Source organism: Salmo salar, chromosome ssa01 (assembly GCF_905237065.1).
Source record: "Salmo salar chromosome ssa01, Ssal_v3.1, whole genome shotgun sequence".
Lineage (NCBI taxonomy): Eukaryota > Metazoa > Chordata > Actinopteri > Salmoniformes > Salmonidae > Salmo > Salmo salar.
Genome location: NC_059442.1, coordinates 12,019,560 through 12,042,479, shown reverse-complemented (window position 1 = coordinate 12,042,479; position 22,920 = coordinate 12,019,560). Strand labels below are relative to the sequence as shown.

Genomic DNA, 22,920 nt, shown 5'->3' with positions numbered 1-22,920 from the left:
CATGACTGTTCAGTCTGTTTAATCTAATTTATCTCATTAGTACATGACTGTTCAGTCTGTTTAATCTAATTCATCTCATTGGTACATGACTGTTCAGTCTGTTTAACTAATTTATCTCATTAGTACATGACTGTTCAGTCTGTTTAATCTAATTTATCTCATTAGTACATGACTGTTCAGTCTGTTTAATCTAATTTATCTCATTAGTACATGACTGTTCAGTCTGTTTAATCTAATTTATCTCATTAGTACATGACTGTTCAGTCTGTTTAATCTAATTTATCTCATTAGTACATGACTGTTCAGTCTGTTTAACTAATTTATCTCATTAGTACATGACTGTTCAGTCTGTTTAACTAATTGATCTCATTAGTACATGACTGTTCAGTCTGTTTAATCTAATTTATCTCATTAGTACATGACTGTTCAGTCTGTTTAATATTCCATAATTGAAAATATGGATTTCTTGGCTGAATGAACGTTTTTATCAAACCTTCAAAAGGGACATACATACACAATAAAGGAAGTTTTTAATTTACATCATTTATAGTCACAGCCTCTCCCTTTAATATGCTTAACTAGAGGAATGTGATGGAGAAATGGTTTACAATAGGCAGGGTGGGGTTTAACTAGGGGAATGGGATGGAGAAATGGTTTACAATAGGCAGGGTGGTGTTTAACTAGGGGAATGGGATGGAGAAATGGTTTACAATAGGCAGGGTGGGGTTTAACTAGGGGAATGGGATGGAGAAATGGTTTACAATAGGCAGGGTGGGGTTTAACTAGGGGAATGGGATGGAGAAATGGTTTACAATAGGCAGGGTGGGGTTTAACTAGGGGAATGTGATGGAGAAATGGTTTACAATAGGCAGGGTGAGGTTTAACTAGGGGAATGGGATGGAGAAATGGTTTACAATAGGCAGGGTGGGGTTTAAATAGGGGAATGGGATGGAGAAATGGTTTACAATAGGCAGGGTGGGGTTTAACTAGGGGAATGGGATGGAGAAATGGTTTACAATAGGCAGGGTGGGGTTTAACTAGGGGAATGGGATGGAGAAATGGTTTACAATAGGCAGGGTGAGGTTTAACTAGGGTAATGGGATGGAGAAATGGTTTACAATAGGCAGGGTGGGGTTTAACTAGGGGAATGGGATGGAGAAATGGTTTACAATAGGCAGGGTGGGGTTTAACTAGGGGAATGGGATGGAGAAATGGTTTACAATAGGCAGGGTGGGGTTTAACTAGGGGAATGGGATGGAGAAATGGTTTACAATAGGCAGGGTGGGGTTTAACTAGGGGAATGGGATGGAGAAATGGTTTACAATAGGCAGGGTGGGGTTTAACTAGGGGAATGGGATGGAGAAATGGTTTACAATAGGCAGGGTGAGGTTTAACTAGGGGAATGGGATGGAGAAATGGTTTACAATAGGCAGGGGGAGGCTCGACAGGTGGAATGAGTCCCAAAGGGCACCCTATTTCCCATAACTTTTCCCTGAATAAGTAGCTCTTTTTGGTAACTGACAAAATACCTCGGCCTTAGGAATGGCTAAGATTAGCACACCACACGCATTAGGGGTAGAGAATAGTCAATCGTGTTGGACACAGTATAATCTGACTAACACACCTGTTTGACCTGGCCTTGATACTGTAGGACTATTCCACCTGTTTGACCTGGCTGTGATACTGTAGGACTACTCCACCTGTTTGACCTGGCTGTGATACTGTAGGACTACTCCACCTGTTTGACCTGGCTGTGATACTGTAGGACTACTACACCTGTTTGACCTGGCTGTGATACTGTAGGACTACTCCACCTGTTTGACCTGGCTGTGATACTGTAGGACTACTCCACCTGTTTGACCTGGCTGTGATACTGTAGGACTACTCCACCTGTTTGACCTGGCTGTGATACTGTAGGACTACTCCACCTGTTTGACCTGGCTGTGATACTGTAGGACTACTTATGTTACTTTACTGAGTCTATTCAGGAACCATTCAATGTCCTGCATGTGTGTTAACCATAGCAACCAGCATTGTAAACAAGGAGATGTGCAGAAAAAGAATCAGCCTCTGTGTGTGTGGATCTTTTCACCTTAATGTATTTTCATTTTAGCCAGGCCCATTTTTTCAAAGAAACACCATTTATTTAAACCTCTAGTTGAGTAATGTAAGGAATCTATTGCTTCAGCCCTTGTTTCCTTTTCACTTTTTGTTACCTGGTAAATAACCAACAACCATGGATAACCACAAGGAGAATAAGGTGAGGAAACTGTCCATCTTTTTAAATAAACACCATTTATTTAAATCTCTAGTTGAGTAAAATAAGTAGATTTGTCCAGGTCACAAAATAATTAAAAAATTGTGGTAAACAGCGCCACACTCAGGCAGAAAACTGAATGTCCTATTCTCAGCCAGGCTCATCTTTTCATAGAAAATACTATGTAATTATATCTCTATTTGAGTAAAATAAATAGTTTTGTTGTGATCACAAGAAAATCCTAACATTTCAAGGAAAGAGTGCCACAGTCAGGCAGAAAAAAACAGAATGTTCTATCATAAAGTGAGAACAATTAGTTTCCCTGGCTGTTAAATGGTTGCTACTTAGAAATACTATAACAGTAAATTAATAGATGACATTCACTGCTATAAACCGGTCTCCAATATAAGTGCATAGCTTACACAGACCCACCGCAGACCTTAAATAAATGTCCATGTGAAAACACTTCCAATGGTCTGTTTTGTCAACAAGCTCAATGTATTCCGAACACTTGTGGTAACCATTCTCTACACACTGCTGCAACATAAACTTGACAACTAAAACACTGTAGTATGTTCAGGAACAAAAGCTCTCACGGGATAACTTGACCTTGTTGGCCAAATACTCTCCTCCGTTTCCCCACGCTCTCCATCGGATCTGTGTCGCACCAAAACGGCGGGCAACACAGACACCGGGAATCTTCAATTTCAACTGATCCTCCTCAACACTTAACGTCACTCCTTTCAATGGCGCCCTGCTGTGGAGAACAAAGAAAGTCACATTTTTTGTCCCTATTTCCTTGATCCGGAGCGCCCGCACACTCTGGACTGAAAAAACACAATAAATCATCACTAATCCACTTCGAAGTGCTCTCACCAAGTCAACAGTCCACAACCTCTTCTCCACCCAACCTGACACCACATTTAATTCATTCTCACTCTTGTCACTTTCAATTTCCTTCTCCAACTCTTCCAAAAATTCTGTTTGATCCTTCATTCCATATTCCATCAAAACATTTTCTACTTTTCTCATTTTTTCCTTATTCACCATCTTCTCCTTCACCAGATCTTCCAGAAGGTTTCTGCAACCCCCCACTCCATATTTATTTTTAATATGTTCCACTTTCTTTCTTTTTTCCTTGTCCGCCATTTTCTTTCATGACCCCCCCTGAATTTCCTTGCTAAATCGGATCAGCCTAACTGTTGTTCTTCTTCTTCTTTGGGATTTAACCACGGTTGGCATCCAATATGTTGCATTACCGCTCCCAACTGGACTATATGATAAATCCATTATACTTTATGAAAAAGACACCCTTCCAACTAACCCTACAGTCATTAAAAACCCACTACCCCATTCCACTAATTTGACCCTATCTGCTCCTGCACCATGCCAACGGCCTGGGAGGACGGGACACCACCACTCAACACACCCTGGAACTCTTCTGCAGTCAAATCTCGTATGCCCAAATATTTCTCTGCAGCTGCCACCAAATTCAAATTCAAATGTATTTATAAAGCCGTTTTTACATCATCAGATGTCACAAAGTGCTTATACAGAAACCCACCCTAAAACCCCAAACAGCAAGCAATGCAGATGTTGAAGCACGGTGGCTAGGAAAAGCTCTCCAGAAAGGCCGGAGCCTAGGAAGAAACCTAGAGAGGAACAAGGATCTAAGGTTTGGCCAGTCCACTTCTGGCTGTTCTAGGTGGAGATTATAAGAGTACATGGCCATTAATACAAACAACTCAATACAGATCCAAAATACAAACACAGAAATAAATAAATGATAAGTAAACCTTAGACAAACTTGCTTGGACTGGATAGCATTATATTGATGACTATAACTATTATGTAATGACTACTGGTAATGCCTACAGGGAAACCTTAAAGAATCTCATCGGAGGGGAGCCTCCGCAAGCCGTTAAAGTATGATATAAATGGTTGCCATTTTCTAACAAATGTATCATTGGAACCCCATAGAGAATACTTCATTTTCTCAAGCTTTAGGAAGGACATTACATCGTTGAGCCATTGAGAAGTAGAGGGGGGCTGAGCAGACTTCCACTGGAGAATAATTCTACGTCGAGCTAATAAGGATGTAAAAGCAACAGTATCGGCATGTGTGGGGTCCAAGGAGAGCAAGTCTTCTGGAATACCAAAGACAGCTATCAAGGGACAAGGCTGCAGGTTCATTTAAAGCACCTCAGATAAAGTTTCAAAAGTACAATCCCAGTAATTGTGTAGTTTAGAGCATTGAATGAACATTTGACTAAGGTAACATGGTGAGACATGACATCTATCACACTAATCATTTACATTTGGATATACAGTTGAAGTGGGAAGTTTACATACACCTTAGCCATTTGACTAAGGTAACATGGTGAGACATGACATCTATCACACTAATCATTTACATTTGGATATACAGTTGAAGTGGGAAGTTTACATACACCTTAGCCAAATACATTTAAACTCAGTTTTTCACAATTCCTGACATTTAATCCTAGTAAAAGTTCCCTGTCTTAGGTCAGTTAGGATCACCACTTTATTTTAAGAATGTGAAATGAAATGTTATTTCAGGTTTTAATTCTTTCATCACATTCCCAGTGGGTCAGAAGTTTACATACACTCAATTCATATTTGGTAGCATTGCCTTTAAATTGTTTAACTTGGGTCAAAAGTTTCAGGTAGCCTTCCACAAGCTTCCCACAATAAGTTGGGTGAATCTCCTGACAGAGCTGGTGTAACTGAGTGAGGTTTGTAGGCCTCCTTGCTCGACACGCTTTTTCAGTTCTGCCAACAAATTGTCGATAGGATTGAGGTCAGGGCTTTGTGATGGCCACTCCAATACCTTGACTTTGTTGTCCTTAAGCCATTTTGCCACAACTTTGGAAGTATGCTTGTGGTCATTGTCCATTTGGAAGACCCATTTGCGACCAAGATTTAATATCCTGACTGATGTCTTGAGATGTTGCTTCAATATATCCACATCATTTTCTTCCCTCATGATGCTATCTATTTTGTGAAGTGCACCAGGCCCTCCTGCAGCAAAGCACCCCCACAACATGATGCTGCCACCCCCGTGCTTCACGGTTGGGAGGGTTTTCTTCGGCTTGCAAACCTCCCCCTTTTTCATCCAAACATAATGATGGTCATTATGGCCAAACGGTTCTATTTTTGCTTCATCAGACCAGAGGACATGTCTCCAAAAAGTACGATCTTTGTCCCCATGTGCAGTTGCAAACCGTAGTCTGGCTTTTTTATGGCGGTTTTAGAGCAGTGGCTTCTTCCTTGCTGAGCGGCCTTTCAGGTTATGTTGATGTGGGACTCGTTTTACTGTGGATATAGATACTTTTGTACCCGTTTCCTCCAGCATCTTCACAAGATCCTTTGGTCCTTTGCACCAAGTACGTTAATCTTTAGGAGACAGAACACGTCTCCTTCCTGAGCGGTATGACGGCTGCGTGGTCCCATGGTATTTATACTTGCGTACTATCGTTTGTACCGATGAACGTGGTACCTTCAGGCGTTTGGTAATTGCTCCCAAGGATGAACCAGACTTGTGGAGGTCACAATTCTTTATCTGAGGTCTTGGCTGATTTCTTTTGATTTTCTCATGATGTCAAGCAAAGAGGCACTGAGTCTGAAGGTAGGCCTTGAAATACATCCACAGGTACACCTCCAGTTGACTCAAATTATGTCAATTAGCCTATCAGAAACTTCTAAAGCCATGACATCTTTTCTGGAATTTTCCAAACTGTTTAAAGGTACAGTCAACTTAGTGTATGTAAACTTCTGACCCACTGGAATTGTGATACAGTGAATTATAAGTGAAATAATCTGTCTGTAAACAATTGTTGGAAAAATTACTTGTGTCATGCACAAAGTAGATGTCCTAACCGACTTGCCAAAACTATAGTTTGTTAACAAGAAATTGGTGGAGTGGTTGAAAAACGAGTTTTAATGACTCCAACCCAAGTATATGTAAACTTCCGACTTCATCTGTATGTATAAAAAAATGTCATTTCTAAATGGTTCACCAGATATGGATGAAAACAAACCCAAATTAAAGCTGACAATATGCACTTTGACCTCAAAGTCATTGTATAATTGTAATACTTTTGGAACCGCATAGCAAGTATCAATGGGAGTGTTTATAATGTTACCTCATCAGCATAGCAGGTATCTATGGTAGTGTTTATAATAATACCTCATCAGCATAGCAGGTATCTATGGTAGTGTTTATAATACTACCTCATCAGCATAGCAGGTATCTATGGTAGTGTTTATAATGTTACCTCATCAGCATAGCAGGTATCTATGGGAGTGTTTATAATGTTACCTCATCAGTATAGCAGGTATCTATGGTAGTGTTTATAATGTTACCTCATCAGTATAGCAGGTATCTATGGTAGTGTTTATAATGTTTCCTCATCAGTATAGCAGGTATCTATGGTAGTTTTTATAATGTTACCTCATCTGTATAGCAGGTATCTATGGTAGTGTTTATAATGTTACCTCATCAGCATAGCAGGTATCTATGGTAGTGTTTATAATGTTACCTCATCAGTATAGCAGGTATCTATGGTAGTGTTTATAATGTTACCTCATCAGTGTACCAGGTATCTATGGTAGTGTTTATAATAATACCTCATCAGTATAGCAGGTAACTATGGTAGTGTTTATAATGTTACCTCATCAGTATACCAGGTATCTATGGTAGTGTTTACAATGTTACCTCATCAGTATAGCAGGTATCTATGGTAGTGTTTATAATAATACCTCATCAGTATACCAGGTATCTATGGTAGTGTTTATAATAATACTTCATCAGCATAGCAGGTATCTATGGTAGTGTTTATAATAATACCTCATCAGTATAGCAGGTATCTATGGTAGTGTTTATAATGTTACCTCATCAGTATACCAGGTATCTATGGTAGTGTTTATAATGTTACCTCATCAGTATAGCAGGTATCTATGGTAGTGTTTATAATAATACCTCATCAGTATAGCAGGTATCTATGGTAGTGTTTATAATAATACCTCATCAGTATAGCAGGTATCTATGGTAGTGTTTATAATGTTACCTCATCAGTATAGCAGGTATCTATGGTAGTGTTTTATAATAATACCTCATCAGTATACCAGGTATCTATGGTAGTGTTTATAATGTTACCTCATCAGTATAGCAGGTATCTATGGTAGTGTTTATAATAATACCTCATCAGTATACCAGGTATCTATGGTAGTGTTTTATAATATTACCTCATCAGTATAGCAGGTATCTATGGTAGCGTTTATAATGTTACCTCATCAGTATAGCAGGTATCTATGGTAGTGTTTATAATAATACCTCATCAGTATAGCAGGTATCTATGGTAGTGTTTATAATAATACCTCATCAGTATTCCAGGTATCTATGTTAGTGTTTATAATAATACCTCATCAGTAAAGCAGGTATCTATGGTAGTGTTTATAATAATACCTCATCAGCATAGCAGGTATCTATGGTAGTGTTTATAATAATACCTCATCAGCATAGCAGGTATCTATGGTAGTGTTTATAATAAAACCTCATCAGCATAGCAGGTATTTATACGCTACTCCTACCCCAAACGATTCAATAAAATTAAGTATTCTATTCGGTCTCTGTTGTCATTCAGTTAAATCTGTACTTGATTGCTCCCTGTTTCCACGTCATTCCAATGAAATGACGTTGAACAAATGTGGAATAGAGGTCGAATTGACATCTGTTTCCAGTGGGATGTTTTCAAAATCTGTAATGTTTACACGAATTCTGATTATTTCATCAGTATAGCAGGTATCTATGGTAGTGTTTATAATAATACCTCATCAGTATACCAGGTATCTATGGTAGTTTTTATAATGTTACCGCATCAGTATAGCAGGTATCTATGGTAGTGTTTATAATGTTACCTCATCAGCATAGCAGGTATCTATGGTAGTGTTTATAATGTTACCTCATCAGTATAGCAGGTATCTATGGTAGTGTTTATAATGTTACCTCATCAGTATACCAGGTATCTATGGTAGTGTTTATAATAATACCTCATCAGTATACCAGGTATCTATGGTAGTGTTTTATAATAATACCTCATCAGTATACCAGGTATCTATGGTAGTGTTTATAATGTTACCTCATCAGTATAGCAGGTATCTATGGTAGTGTTTATAATAATACCTCATCAGTATACCAGGTATCTATGGTAGTGTTTATAATAATACTTCATCAGCATAGCAGGTATCTATGGTAGTGTTTATAATAATACCTCATCAGTATACCAGGTATCTCTGGTAGTGTTTATAATGTTACCTCATCAGTATACCAGGTATCTATGGTAGTGTTTATAATGTTACCTCATCAGTATAGCAGGTATCTATGGTAGTGTTTATAATAATACCTCATCAGCATAGCAGGTATCTATGGTAGTTTTTATAATAATACATCATCAGTATAGCAGGTATCTATGGTAGTGTTTATAATAATACCTCATCAGCATAGCAGGTATCTATGGTAGTGTTTATAATAATACCTCATCAGCATAGCAGGTATTTATACGCTACTCCTACCCCAAACGATTCAATAAAATTAAGTATTCTATTCGGTCTCTGTTGTCATTCAGTTAAATCTGTACTTGATTGCTCCCTGTTTCCACGTCATTCCAATGAAATGACGTTGAACCAATGTGGAATAGAGGTCGAATTGACATCTGTTTCCAGTGGGATGTTTTCAAAATCTGTAATGTTTACACGAATTCTGATTATTTCCAGGGATACACAACATCCTGAAATATATGTAGACAATGCTTTTAGATAGAATACTATATTTCCTTTGACAGAGGGACGCTGAATGTAACAAATGGCTCAATTTAGCCCACTCTGAAGGATAGTTGGTTTAGCCTCTTGTACATACATGTGCTAGAAGGCCAAACTGTGTTTCTAATCTACTGAACACAGATTGTGCACTAGACATTACCAAGGTACAATTCCTCTGAGATTTAAAGTTGAGCTCTATCATGTAAATATAAACACAAATATAAAAATATAATGTAAATATAAACATAAATATTCAAATATCATGTAAATCATGTAAAAGGCCCTGAAGCCAATCTGCTGAATGTAAGCCAGTGGAGGCTGCTCAGGGGAGGACGGCTCAAAATAATGGCTGGAACGGAGCGATCGGAACGGCATCAAACACATGGAAACCATGGAAACCATGTGTTTCATGTATCTGATACCATTCCAATCATTCTAGTCGTTACCACGAGCCCGTCCTCCCCAATTAAGGTGCCACGACCTCCTGTGGTGTAAGCCTATACTGTATGGCTGCGTTTACACAGGCAGCCCAATTCTGATCGTTTGCCTTTTGACCAATCAGATTAGAGTTTTTGCCAACAATTGGGCAAAAGACATGAATTGGGCTGCTTGTATAAATGCAGTCTACACGTCAACCACAGAGCTCAATACACTAATACAATCAGATCATGAAGCCTGCCTAACGAGTATGTGTAGTACTGTGTATAGTACAGTAAGTAGCGTGGCTGGTTCAAACGGTTGCTGTGGGATACTTCAGTTCCTTGTTGTTTCCCCCTTTAAAACACCACATTCATTAATACAGTATAGTTTCCTGCTTTCCTGCTCAGTCTCTCTCCTTTTGTCTTCATTGATAGAACTATGTGTGGTTAGTTACTGCTTCCAACAACACCTCCGGATGTTTTCGCTCATCCCACTCCTCATGCCGTGGACTGGACTCCCTCTTTGGTAGGATATGCTTGGAATCAAAAAGGCAAATTAAAACGCCCTATTGGTTTCTATGGGATAGGTAAAACAGATTTAAATTGATTGCCATTAATTGTCTTTTGTGAGACCACATTATCTTCCACAATTCGAGGAGGCTTTAACCAAACCAATTAATTTGCTTCGCTCCCCTCCTTTCCTTCCCTCTCTCTCTCACTTTCTTTCGACTCTTGTATTTCTCTCGCTCTCTTTCTGTAACACCACTGTTTCTCAGGCCAGATGTATATACCTCTCTCCTCTCTTTCTGTCATACCACCGTTTCCCACATATGCTGAGCACTTGTTGGCTGCTTTTCCTTCACTTTGCGGTCCATCTCATCCCAAACCATCTCAATTTGGTTGAGGTTGGGTGATTGTGGGGGCCAGGTCATCTCATGCAGCACTCCATCACTCTCCTTCTTGCTCAAATAGCCCTTGCACAGCCTGGAGGTGTGTTGGGTCATTGTCCTGTTGAAAAACTAATGATAGTCCCACTAAGTGCAAACCAGGTGGGATGGCGTATCGCTGCAGAATGCTGTGGTAGCCATGCTGGTTAAGCGTGCCTTGAATTCTAAATAAATCACAGACAGTGTCACCAGCAAAGCACCCACACACCATCACACCTCCTACTCCATGCTTCACGGCGGGAACCACATGTGCAGAGATCATCCATTCACCTACTCTGCACGGAGGTTGGAACCAAAAATGTCACATTTGGACTCATCAGAGCAAACAAAATATTTCCACCAGTCTATTGTCCATTGCTCATGTTTCTTGGCCCAAGCAAGTCTCTTGTTCTTATTGGTGTCCGTTAGTAGTGGTTTCTTTGCAGCAATTCGACCATGAAGGCCTGATTTACGCAGTCTCCTTTGAACAGATGATGTTGCGATGTGTCTGTTACTTGAACTCTGTGAAGCATTGATGGACTGTCATTTCTCTTTGCTTATTTGAGCTGTTCTTGCCATAATATGAACTTTGTATTTTCCCAAATAGGGCTATCTTGTGTATACCACCCTACCTTGTTACAACTTAATTGATTGGCTCATACGCAGAAAGAAGGAAATAAATTCCAAATTAACTTTTAACAAGGCACACCTGTTAATTAAAACGCATGCTAGGTGACTACCTCATGAAGAGAGAACGCCAAGAGTGTGCAAAGCGGTCATCAAGGCAAAGGGTGGCTACTTTGACCAATCTCAAAACTCAAATATATTAAGATTTGTTTATAGAAAATAGTAAAAAATAAAGAAAAAGCCTTCAATGAGTAGGTGTGTCCAAACCTTTGACTGGTACTGTAATTCCACTATGACTTTATGGGGTAGGCCAGCGGAACAAAAATCTCAAATTATTCCATTTTAAAATTAGGCCGAACACAACAAAATGTGGAAAAAGTTGAGGGGTGTGAACACTTTCTGATGTCACTATGCATTTGGAAAGTATTCAGACCCCTTGACCTTTTCCACATTTTGTTACAGTACAACTTGACTGTAAAATGGATTAAAAAAATAATAATCCTCATCAAACTAAACACATTACCCTAAAATGACAAAGCAAAAACAGATTTTTGGTAATGTTTATACAAGGTCTCACAGTTGACAGCGTATGTCAGAGCAAAAACCGAGCCATGAGGTCGAAGGAATTGTCCGTAGAGCTTCTAAACAGGATTGTGTCGAGGCACAGATCTAGGAAAGGGTACCAAAAAAATGTCAGCAGCATTGAAAGTACCCAAGAACAGTGGCCTCCATCCATTATTAAATGGAAGAAGTTTGGAACCACCAATACTCTTCATACAGCTGGCCACCCGGCCAAACTGAGCAATCGGGGGAGAAGGGCCTTAGTCAGGTAGCTGACCAAGAACCTGATGGGCATTCTGACAGAGCTCCCGAGTTTCTCTGTGGAGATGGGAGAACCTTCCAAAAGGACAACCATATCTGCAGCACTCCACCAATCAGGCCTTTATGGTAGAGTGGCCAGACGGAAGCCACTCCTCAGTATAAGCCACATGACAGCCCACTTGGAGTTGCCAAAAGGCAGCTAAAGGACTCTCAGATCATGAGAAACAAGATTCTCTGGTCTGATGAAATCAAGATTGAACTCTTTGGCCTGAATGCCAAGCGTCACGTCTGGAGGAAACCTGGCACCATCCCTACGGTGAAGCATGGTGGTGAGGGGATGTTTTTCAGCGGCAGAGGCTAGGAGACCAGTCAGGAATAAGGGAAAGATAAACGGAGCAAAGTACAGAGAGATTCTTGATTAAAACCTGCTCCAGAGCACTCAGGACTTCAGACTGGGGTGAAGGTTTACCTTCCAACAGGACAACGACCCAAAGCACACAGCCAAGACAATGCAAGAGTGGCTTCGGGATGTCTCTGAATGTCCTTGAGTGGCCCAGCCAGAGCCCAGATTTGAACCCGATCTAACATCTCTGAAGAGACCTGAAAATAGCTGTGCAACATCGCTCCCCATCCAACCTGACAGAACTTGAGAGGATCTGCAGAGAAGAATGGGATAAACTCCCCAAATACAGGTGTGCCAAGCTTGTTGCATCATACCCAAGAAGACTTGAGGCTGTAATCGCTGCCACCGGTGCTTCAACAAAGTACTGAGTGCAGGGTCTGAATATTTACGTAAATGTGATATTTCCATTTTTTATTTGTAATAGATTTGCAAAATGTTCTAAAAAACGTTTTTTTTTGTTTTGTCATTATGGGGTATTGTGTGTAAATTGATGAGGAAAATAACAATTTAGTCCATTTTAGAATAAGGCTGTAATGCAACAAAATGTGGATAAAGTCAAGAGGTCTGAATACATTCTGTATGCACTGTATGTGTACATGACCAGTCCAATTTGATGACTAAGGGTTGAAAGATTCACTCACTTCTCAGAAAGGGAGTTTTGTGATTGTGGAAGATTTCCCCCAATTCAACTTAGTGTACCTTGACTCATCATGACCGAAACTACACGCACGCACGCACACACACACACACACGCACGCACGCACGCACGCACGCACGCACACACACACGCACGCACAGCCACGCACCCTATGCACATTACATTGTGAAAAAGCATTTCTTACCATAAAGTAACAACAAAATGCCAACAGTAAAGCTGCCTTTCAACTTTATTTACTGTAAATTAAATGTATAAAGTTCAAAGGTTTTGTCAACTATTTCTTTCTTATTTTGTGTATATTTCCTCCATATTACAATGTCCTCTTGTTGTAAAACAAGCATTTGGACCTACTTATTCATCATGCAGCCACAGACCTCGTGTTGTTTCTATGTCAGAAAGACAGAAACTTTGAGACCTAACTATCATTCTTCTCGTCCCGACAGCTCCTCCTGCCACCACAGCAGATCTCATGATGTTCCTGTGAGAAAGTAGAGAGACGCTCATAGACGGCACAAAGCACTTTTTCAGAATACAGCAGCATACTGTATGAAACCCAGGGATGCATTCATGAACACAATGTTTAAAAGTGTTGGGGTACCAATCAAACAAGAATTCAATGAATTCAATCATTAAAACTGACTGGTACCCAGGCTACTCTAACAAATCCTAGTTATGTCAGAAAGAAGAAGAATGACTTGGTGTAAATGGTAACATACCAAGTCAGACATTTGGTTCAAGCCACATTCGAAGGTTGACTCTCCACTGTCATATTTCTTGTTGTGTTCTATGACCCTGGTCCTACACTCTAGCCAGATCTTCTTGCGCTTGGCTTCCTCCTCCTTGGATTTGTACTTCTTCCCTGTAAATACACACATTCTGTAAATGAGAATTATAAGTACTTTGTACAAGATTTTCAGTCTCATCACTGTATTCTTCGTGTTGTATTGAAGTGTTCTGTCTACATGACGAACACAGGCTAGGATTGTTTTTCCGACAGGGCGTATTTGATACAGCCCCGCAAAAAATTCAAAGCCTGGGGAGAAGGAAACATGTATTGTCTGTGTGAATTAATCTTATCATGATCATGTGAGAGTGGGGTACATGCTACAATTATCAATTATGCATAAAACAAATCTAATTTTGTTTTGAGTTTTGTAGCACAAGCAATTGACACAAGCACACCCCTGTGTTTTATAAGCCCATATGGGCTGTGTAACCAAATTGTGTGACACTGAAAAAAAAAAAATGTATTATAAGAAAGCAATCACATTCTATCAGGTACACAGAGAAAAAAAGTGTACTCAAACAAAAGAAAAACTCCAGCACACTGGTAATCTTGATGCTTACAACAATTTAATGGATCTTATTTAACCTATCATTATTACCATGTTCTTCTTTCCACTCTTCAAACTCTTTGTCCACATCTTGACGTTCACTTGCCATATTCACTCACAGCCACAACCAGGCAGAACAGAAGAAGCTTCAAACTGAAAAAACATGACAAATTATGTCCTATGTGATTATGTGCAACTATTTTTATTAAAGCCACAATCCTAAATTGTGAGTTTATGAATAGTAGTTCTAAATTCATGAGGCTTTATATTCTTCATGAATCAATGGGTGCCTTCAGAAAGTATACACACTCCTGGACAACAACAAAAAAAAGTTTAAATGGATGTAATTCCCAACAATTTACACAAAATACTCTAATGTCAAAGTGTAAGACACATTCTAACATTTGTATTCTCCTGCTGAAAAGGTAAATTTTTCTCTCAGTGTCTGTTGGAAAGCAGACAACCAGATTCTCCTGTAGGATTTTACCGTTGCTTAGCGCGATTCTGTTTTTTTTTATATCCTAAAAGAAATTCCCCATACCTTGCCAATGACATGCATACCCATAACCACCATGCTTTAAAATATGAAGAGTGGTACTCAGTGATGTGTTGTGTACAGTTAAAGTAGGAAGTTCACATACACCTTAGCCAAATACATTTAAATGCAGTTTTTCACAATTCCTGACATTTAATCCAAGTGGAAATTCCCTGTCTTAGGTCAGTTAGGATCACCACTTTATTTTAAGAATGTGAAATGTCAGAATAATAGTAGAGAGAATAATTTATTTTAGCTTTTGTTTCTGTCATCACATTCCCAGTGGGTCAGAAGTTTACATACACTCAATTAGTATTTGGCAACATTGCCTTTAAATTGTTTAACTTGGGTCAAACGTTTCGGGTAGCCTTCCACAAGCTTCCCACAATAAGTTGGGTGAATTTTGACCCAAGCCATTTTGCCACAACTTTGGAAGTATGCTTGGGGTCATTGTCCATTTGGAAGACCCATTTGCGACCAAGATTTAACTTCCTGACTGATGTGTTGAGATGTTGCTTCAATATATCCACGTAATTTTCCTCCTCAGGATGCCATCTATTTTGTGAAGTGCACCAGTCCCTCCTACAGCTAAGCACCCCCACAACATGATGCTGCCACCCTCGTGCTTCATGGTTGGGATGGTGTTCTTCGGCTTGCAAGCTTCCCTTTTTCCTCCAAACATAACGATGGTCATTATGGCCAAACAGTTCTATTTTTGTTTCATCAGACCAGAGGACATTTCTACAAAAAGTACGATCTTTGTCCCCATGTGCAGTTGCAAACCGTAGTCTGGCTTTTTTATGGCGGTTTTGGAGCAGTGGCTTCTTCCTTGCTGAGCGGCCTTCAGGTTATGTCAATATTCGACTCGTTTTATATTGTGGAAATAGATACTTTGGTACCGGTTTCCTCCAGCATCTTCTGTTTTGGGATTGATTTGCACTTTTCGCACCAAAGTACGTTCATCTCTAGGAGACAGAACGCGTCTCCTTCCTGAGCGGAATGACGGCTGCGTAGTCCCATGGTATTTATACTTGCATACTATTGTTTGTACCGATGAACGTAGTACCTTCAGGCTAGAGGTCGACCGATTAATCGGTAATCTGTATTTTTGGCCATCGATTTGACGATTTTTTTTGGTGATTTTGTTTTACACCTTTATTTAACTAGGCAAGTCAGATTAAGAACACATTCTTATTTTCAATGGCGGCCTAGGAACGGGGGTTAACTGCCTTGTTCAGGGGGGATTCGGGGTTTCGTTTTTGCAACCTTCTGGTTACTAGTCCAATGCTCTAACCACCTGCCTTACATTGCACTCCACAAGGAGCCTGTTACGCGAGGGCAGCAAGAAACCAAGGTAAGTTGCTAGCTAGCATTAAACTTTTCTTATAAAAAACTATCAATCTTAACATAATCACTAGTTAACTACATATTTACATTTACATTTTAGTAGATGCTCTTATCCAGAGCGACTTACAGTAGTGAATGCATACATTTCATGCTGGCGTTGCAAACACCATGCTCTACCAACTGAGCCACAGGGGAGACATGGTTGATGATATTACTAGTTTATCTAACGTGTCCTGCGTTGCATATGATCGATGCGGTGCCTGTTAATTTCTCATCGAATCACAGCCTACTTCGACAAACGGGTGATTTAACAAGCACATTTGCGAAAAAAGCACTGTCGTTGCACCAATGTACCTAACCATGAACATCAATGCCTTTCTTTAAAATCAATACACAAGTATATATTTTTAAACCTGCATATTTAGTTAATATTGCCTGCTAATATGAAATTGTGTCACTGCTCTTGCGTTCATTGCCTGGCTCGTTGCGAACTAATTTGCCAGAATTCTACGTAATTATGACATACCATTGAAGGTTGTGCAATGTAACAGGAATATTTAGACTTAGGGATTCCACCCGTTAGATAAAATATGGACCGGTTCCGTATTTCACTGAAAGAAAAAAAATGTTTTGTTTTCGAGATGATAGTTTCCGGATTCGACCATATTAATGACCTAAGGCTCGTATTTCTGTGTGTTTATCATATTATAATTAAGTCTATGATTTGATAGAGCAGTCTGACTGAGCGGTGGTAGGCACCAGCAGGCTCGTAAGCATTCATTCAAACAGCACTTTTGTGCGTTTTGCCAGCAGCTCTTCGCAATGCATTGTGCTGTTTATGACTTCAAGCCTGTCAACTACCAAGATTAGGCTGGTGTAACCGATGTGAAATGGCTAGCTAGTTAGCTGGGTGCGCGCTAATAGCATTTCAAACGTTACTCGCTCTGAGACTTGGAGTAGTTGTTCCCCTTGCTCTGCATGGGTAACGCTGCTTCGAGGGTGGCTGTTGTCGATGTGTTCCTGGTTTGAGCCCAGGTAGGGGCGAAGAGAGGGACAGAAGCTATACTGTTACACTGGCAATACTAAACGGCCTATAACAGCATCCAATAGTCAAAGGTATATGAAATACAAATAGTATAGAGAGAAATAGTCCTATAATTCCTATAATGACTACAACCTAAAACTTCTTACCTGGAAATATTGAAGACTCATGTTAAAAGGAACCACCAGCTTTCATATGTTCTCATGTTCTGAGCAAGGAACTTAAACGTTATCTTTCTTACATGGCACATATTGCACTTTTACTTTCTTCTCCAACACTTTGTTTTTGCATTATTTAAACCAAATTGAACATGTTTCAATATTTATTTGAGGCTAAATTGATTTTATTTATGTATTAAGTTAAAATAAGTGTTCATTCAGTATTGTTGTAATTGTCATTATTACAAATAAAAATGTTTTTTAAAGTCGTCCGATTAATCGGTATCGTTTTTTTTGGGTCATCCAATAATCGGTATCGGTTACGGCGTTGAAAAATTATAAATCGGTCGACCTCTACTTCAGGCATTTGGAAATTGCTCCAAAGGACGAACCAGACTTGTGGAGGTCTACAATTATTTTTCTGGGGTCTTGGCTGATTTCTTTTGATTTTCCCATGTTGTCAAACAAAGAGGCACTGAGTTTGAAAGTAGGCCTTGAAATACATCCACAGGTACACCTCCAGTTGACTCAAATTATGTCAATTAGCCTATCAGAAGCTTCTAAAGCCATGACATCTTTTCTGGAATTTTCCACGCTGTTTAAAGACACAGTCAACTTAGTGTATGTAAACTGCTGACCCACTGGAATTGGGATACAGTTAATTATAAGTGAAATAATCTGTCTGTAAACAATTGTTGGAAAAATTACTTGTGTCATGCACAAAGTAGATGTCCTAACCGACTTGCCAAAATTATAGTTTGTTAACAAGAAATTTGTGGAGTGGTTGAAAAACGAGTTTTAATGACTCCAACCTAAGTGTATGTAAACTTCCGACTTCAACTGTATTTGCCCCAAACAAAACGCTTTGTATTCAGGACATAAAAGTTAATTTCTTTGCCACATTATTTGCAGTTTTACTTCAGTGACTTGTTGCCAACAGAATGCATGTTTTGGAATATTGTTTATTCTGTACAGGCTTCCTTTTCACTCTGTCATTTAGGTTAGTATTGTGGAGTAACTACAATGTTGTTGAGCCATCCTCAGTTTTCTCCCATCACAGCTTTTAAACTCTGTAACTGTTTTAAAGTCACCATTGACCTCATGGTGAAATCTCTGATTGGTTTCCTTCCTCTCCGGCAACGGAGTTAGAAAGGATGCCTGTATCTTTGTCGTGATTGGATGGTGTATCAATACACCCAAAGTGTAATTAACAACTTCAACATGCTCAAAGGGATATTCAATGTCTGATTCTTCTTTTTTACCCATCTACCTATAGGTGCCCTTCTTTGCGAGGCATTGGAAAACCTCCCTGGTCTTTGTGGTTGAATCTGTGTTTGAAATTCACTGCTCGGCTGAGGGAACTTACATATTATTAATTTTATGTGTGGGGTACAGAGTTGAGGTAGTCATTCAAAATCATAAATCATGTTAAAAACATGAAACTTATGTGACTTGTTAAGAAAATGTGCACTCCTGAGCATATCTAGGCTTGCCATAACAAAGGGGTTAAATACTTATTGACTCAAGACATTTCAGATTTTCATTTTTTATTAATTTGTAAAAAAAAAAAAAAAAACACCTTTGACATTGTGGGGTATTGTGTGCAGGCCAGTGACACAAAATCTCTATTTAATACATTTCAAATTCAGGCAGTAACACAACAAAATGTTTCTGAAGGCACTGTATACCATTAATTGATTTCTGTTTTATTTAACTGGGCAAGTCAGTTAATTTAAGAACAAGTTCTTATTTACAATGACGGCCTACACCAGCCAAACCCAGACGACGCCAGGCCAATTGTGCACCGCCCAATGGGACTCCCAATCACGGCTGGTGTGATACAGCCTGGGTTCTAAACATGATGTCTGTAATGACGCCTCAAGCACTGAGATGCAGAGCCTTACACTGCTGAGCCAGGGTCTGTAGTGACGCCTCAAGCACTGAGATGCAGAGCCTTACACTGCTGAGCCACTCGGGAGCCCACAGGAAATTGACCAAGGAACAGCTGTACATATTGAAGATTCTACCTTTAATGAAGCTATTAGTAAAAACGATCCTCAGACAATATTGTCATACTCTATGTGAGAGAAAATATAGTTATTTTCCCTTACCTGTTCCAGAGTGCAGGAGCAAAAATAGGATTTCAAGTAAGCAGTGCAGATACTCACTAACGAAGGGAGGGATGGGGGACGGACGTCAGAGGAAAAGTGACGTATGTGGTCAATGGAGAGGAAGTCGTATTTCTTTGCTCAATGTTATATTCTCTCATTAGCTGCCAACCTTTATTCTCATAATTGAAACACCAGATTTGTCATGTAAACTGCCAAAAGTGTATTTGGTAAATGGAATCGGATAAATATACCTATCAGATGCACTATGTGTGTAGGTTACTATTTACTAACACTACAAACCCTTACTACACTTGACTCGATGTAAGCGTTTTGTGGATTATTAATCTAACAATCATAATATCAAAGTTTAGCGCACAGTTGGGTTGTACTGTACAAAACGATGAGAAATACCTTCTGAAAAGCTGTGAATCTGGTATTTTCTCCTGTAAACACCCAACGGACAAAATGAAAGTTAGAAAATGGTACCGCCCTGTTCCTGACGCAGTACCATAGATATATATTCATATAGAACGGGTTTGGCTTAAAACACATTGCTTTCTATGAAAAATAACCCATCTATAAAAGTATTTATTCTCTGTAATGCTTTGGAGCGTGATGCCCGTGTGGTGAGATACTGTAACTCGATCCGTTGCTACAGTATATGACGACACGAGTACTTATTTCAAGAAGCGCTTGTATTGCAGTTAATTGAGTCTTTGATTTCATAAAATATCTTTAAGGAGTAAACAAGGAAACAACAACGAGTCGCAGACAGTTCACAATAGAATATACCGGAGTATTGTTTACTAGGCTATTGTACCGATGTGAAATGGCTAGTTAGTTAACGGTGGTGCGCACTAATAGCGTTTCAATCAGTGACGTCACTCGCTCTGAGACTTGAAGTAGGGTTTCCCCTTGCGTTGCAAGGGCCGCGGCTTTTGCGGCGCGATGGGTAACGATGCTTCGTGGGGTGTCAGTTGTTGATGTGTGCAAGGGTCCCTGGTTTGAGCCCGGGTTGGGGCGAAGAGAGGGACGGAACCTACACTGTTACACTATCATCTGGTTCTCATGTTGTGTCACCTCTATCAGTCCTATTGGAATCCTATTGTTCTACCTTTTTTTCTATTGAAAATCAAAGTCATCCGATTGGATCCTATATATTTTTTTTTAATCCGTTTTGTATTTGTTTTGTCACCCCAATCAGAATCCTAATACCAGTATTGCTATTTCCTTATTGGAAGGATGAATAAAGGAATATAGTATGGTTTCATTTTCGATTAAGACACAATGAAGATGGAATGTGTGTTTTTAAACGGTCTGTATCTCTGTATTACAGCAAGTCAAAACAATAGGCAGGGTGGGGTTTAACTAGGGGAATGGGATGGAGAAATGGTTTACAATAGGCAGGGTGAGGTTTAACTAGGGGAATGGGATGGAGAAATGGTTTACAATAGGCAGGGTGAGGTTTAACTAGGGGAATGGGATGGAGAAATGGTTTACAATAGGCAGGGTGAGGTTTAACTAGGGGAATGGGATGGAGAAATGGTTTACAATAGGCAGGGTGGGGTTTAACTAGGGGAATGGGATGGAGAAATGGTTTACAATAGGCAGGGTGGGGTTTAACTAGGGGAATGGGATGGAGAAATGGTTTACAATAGGCAGGGTGGGGTTTAACTAGGGGAATGGGATGGAGAAATGGTTTACAATAGGCAGGGTGAGGTTTAACTAGGGGAATGGGATGGAGAAATGGTTTACAATAGGCAGGGTGGGGTTTAACTAGGGGAATGGGTTGGAGAAATGGTTTACAATAGGCAGGGTGAGGTTTAACTAGGGGAATGGGATGGAGAAATGGTTTACAATAGGCAGGGTGGGGTTTAACTAGGGGAATGGGATGGAGAAATGGTTTACAATAGGCAGGGTGGGGTTTAACTAGGGGAATGGGATGGAGAAATGGTTTACAATAGGCAGGGTGGGGTTTAACTAGGGGAATGGGATGGAGAAATGGTTTACAATAGGCAGGGTGGGGTTTAACTAGGGGAATGGGATGGAGAAATGGTTTACAATAGGCAGGGTGGGGTTTAACTAGGGGAATGGGATGGAGAAATGGTTTACAATAGGCAGGGTGGGGTTTAACTAGGGGAATGGGATGGAGAAATGGTTTACAATAGGCAGGGTGAGGTTTAACTAGGGGAATGTGATGGAGAAATGGTTTACAATAGGCAGGGTGGTGTTTAACTAGGGGAATGGGATGGAGAAATGGTTTACAATAGGCAGGGTGAGGTTTAACTAGGGGAATGGGATGGAGAAATGGTTTACAATAGGCAGGGTGGGGTTTAACTAGGGGAATGTGTTGGAGAAATGGTTTACAATAGGCAGGGTGGGGTTTAACTAGGGGAATGGGATGGAGAAATGGTTTACAATAGGCAGGGTGAGGTTTAACTAGGGGAATGGGATGGAGAAATGGTTTACAATAGGCAGGGTGGGGTTTAACTAGGGGAATGGGATGGAGAAATGGTTTACAATAGGCAGGGTGGGGTTTAACTAGGGGAATGGGATGGAGAAATGGTTTACAATAGGCAGGGTGAGGTTTAACTAGGGGAATGGGATGGAGAAATGGTTTACAATAGGCAGGGTGGGGTTTAACTAGGGGAATGGGATGGAGAAATGGTTTACAATAGGCAGGGTGGGGTTTAACTAGGGGAATGGGATGGAGAAATGGTTTACAATAGGCAGGGTGGGGTTTAACTAGGGGAATGGGATGGAGAAATGGTTTACAATAGGTAGGGTGAGGTTTAACTAGGGGAATGGGATGGAGAAATGGTTTACAATAGGCAGGGTGAGGTTTAACTAGGGGAATGGGATGGAGAAATGGTTTACAATAGGCAGGGTGGGGTTTAACTAGGGGAATGGGATGGAGAAATGGTTTACAATAGGCAGGGTGGGGTTTAACTAGGGGAATGGGATGGAGAAATGGTTTACAATAGGCAGGGTGGGGTTTAACTAGGGGAATGGGATGGAGAAATGGTTTACAATAGGCAGGGTGGGGTTTAACTAGGGGAATGGGATGGAGAAATGGTTTACAATAGGCAGGGTGGGGTTTAACTAGGGGAATGGGATGGAGAAATGGTTTACAAAAGGCAGGGTGGGGTTTAACTAGGGGAATGGGATGGAGAAATGGTTTACAAAAGGCAGGGTGGGGTTTAACTAGGGGAATGGGATGGAGAAATGGTTTACAATAGGCAGGGGGAGGCTCGACAGGTGGAATGAGTCCCAAAGGGCACCCTATTTCCCATAACTTTTCCCTGAATAAGTAGCTCTTTTTGGTAACTGACAAAATACCTCGGCCTTAGGAATGGCTAAGATTAGCACACCACACGCATTAGGGGTAGAGAATGGTCAATCGTGTTGGACACAGTATAATCTGACTAACACACCTGTTTG

At 40.1% G+C, this 22,920-nt stretch overlaps 1 protein-coding gene across 3 annotated transcripts; it reads right to left on the bottom strand.

The window, feature by feature from the left end:
• Nucleotides 1-13,163: 13,163 nt before the first annotated feature.
• On the bottom strand, nucleotides 13,164-20,074 carry ctl2b (CTLA-2-beta). 3 transcript variants are annotated; one of them, XM_045719375.1, is made up of 4 exons: nucleotides 19,891-20,074; nucleotides 14,338-14,439; nucleotides 13,669-13,811; nucleotides 13,164-13,430 (listed from the first exon to the last, which is right to left on the bottom strand). In XM_045719375.1, the coding sequence occupies exons 2-4, from the start codon at nucleotides 14,393-14,395 to the stop codon at nucleotides 13,368-13,370; spliced, it is 264 nt and encodes an 87-aa protein (XP_045575331.1). In that variant the 5' UTR covers nucleotides 14,396-14,439; nucleotides 19,891-20,074; the 3' UTR covers nucleotides 13,164-13,367.
• Between the last annotated feature and the right edge of the window lie 2,846 nt (nucleotides 20,075-22,920).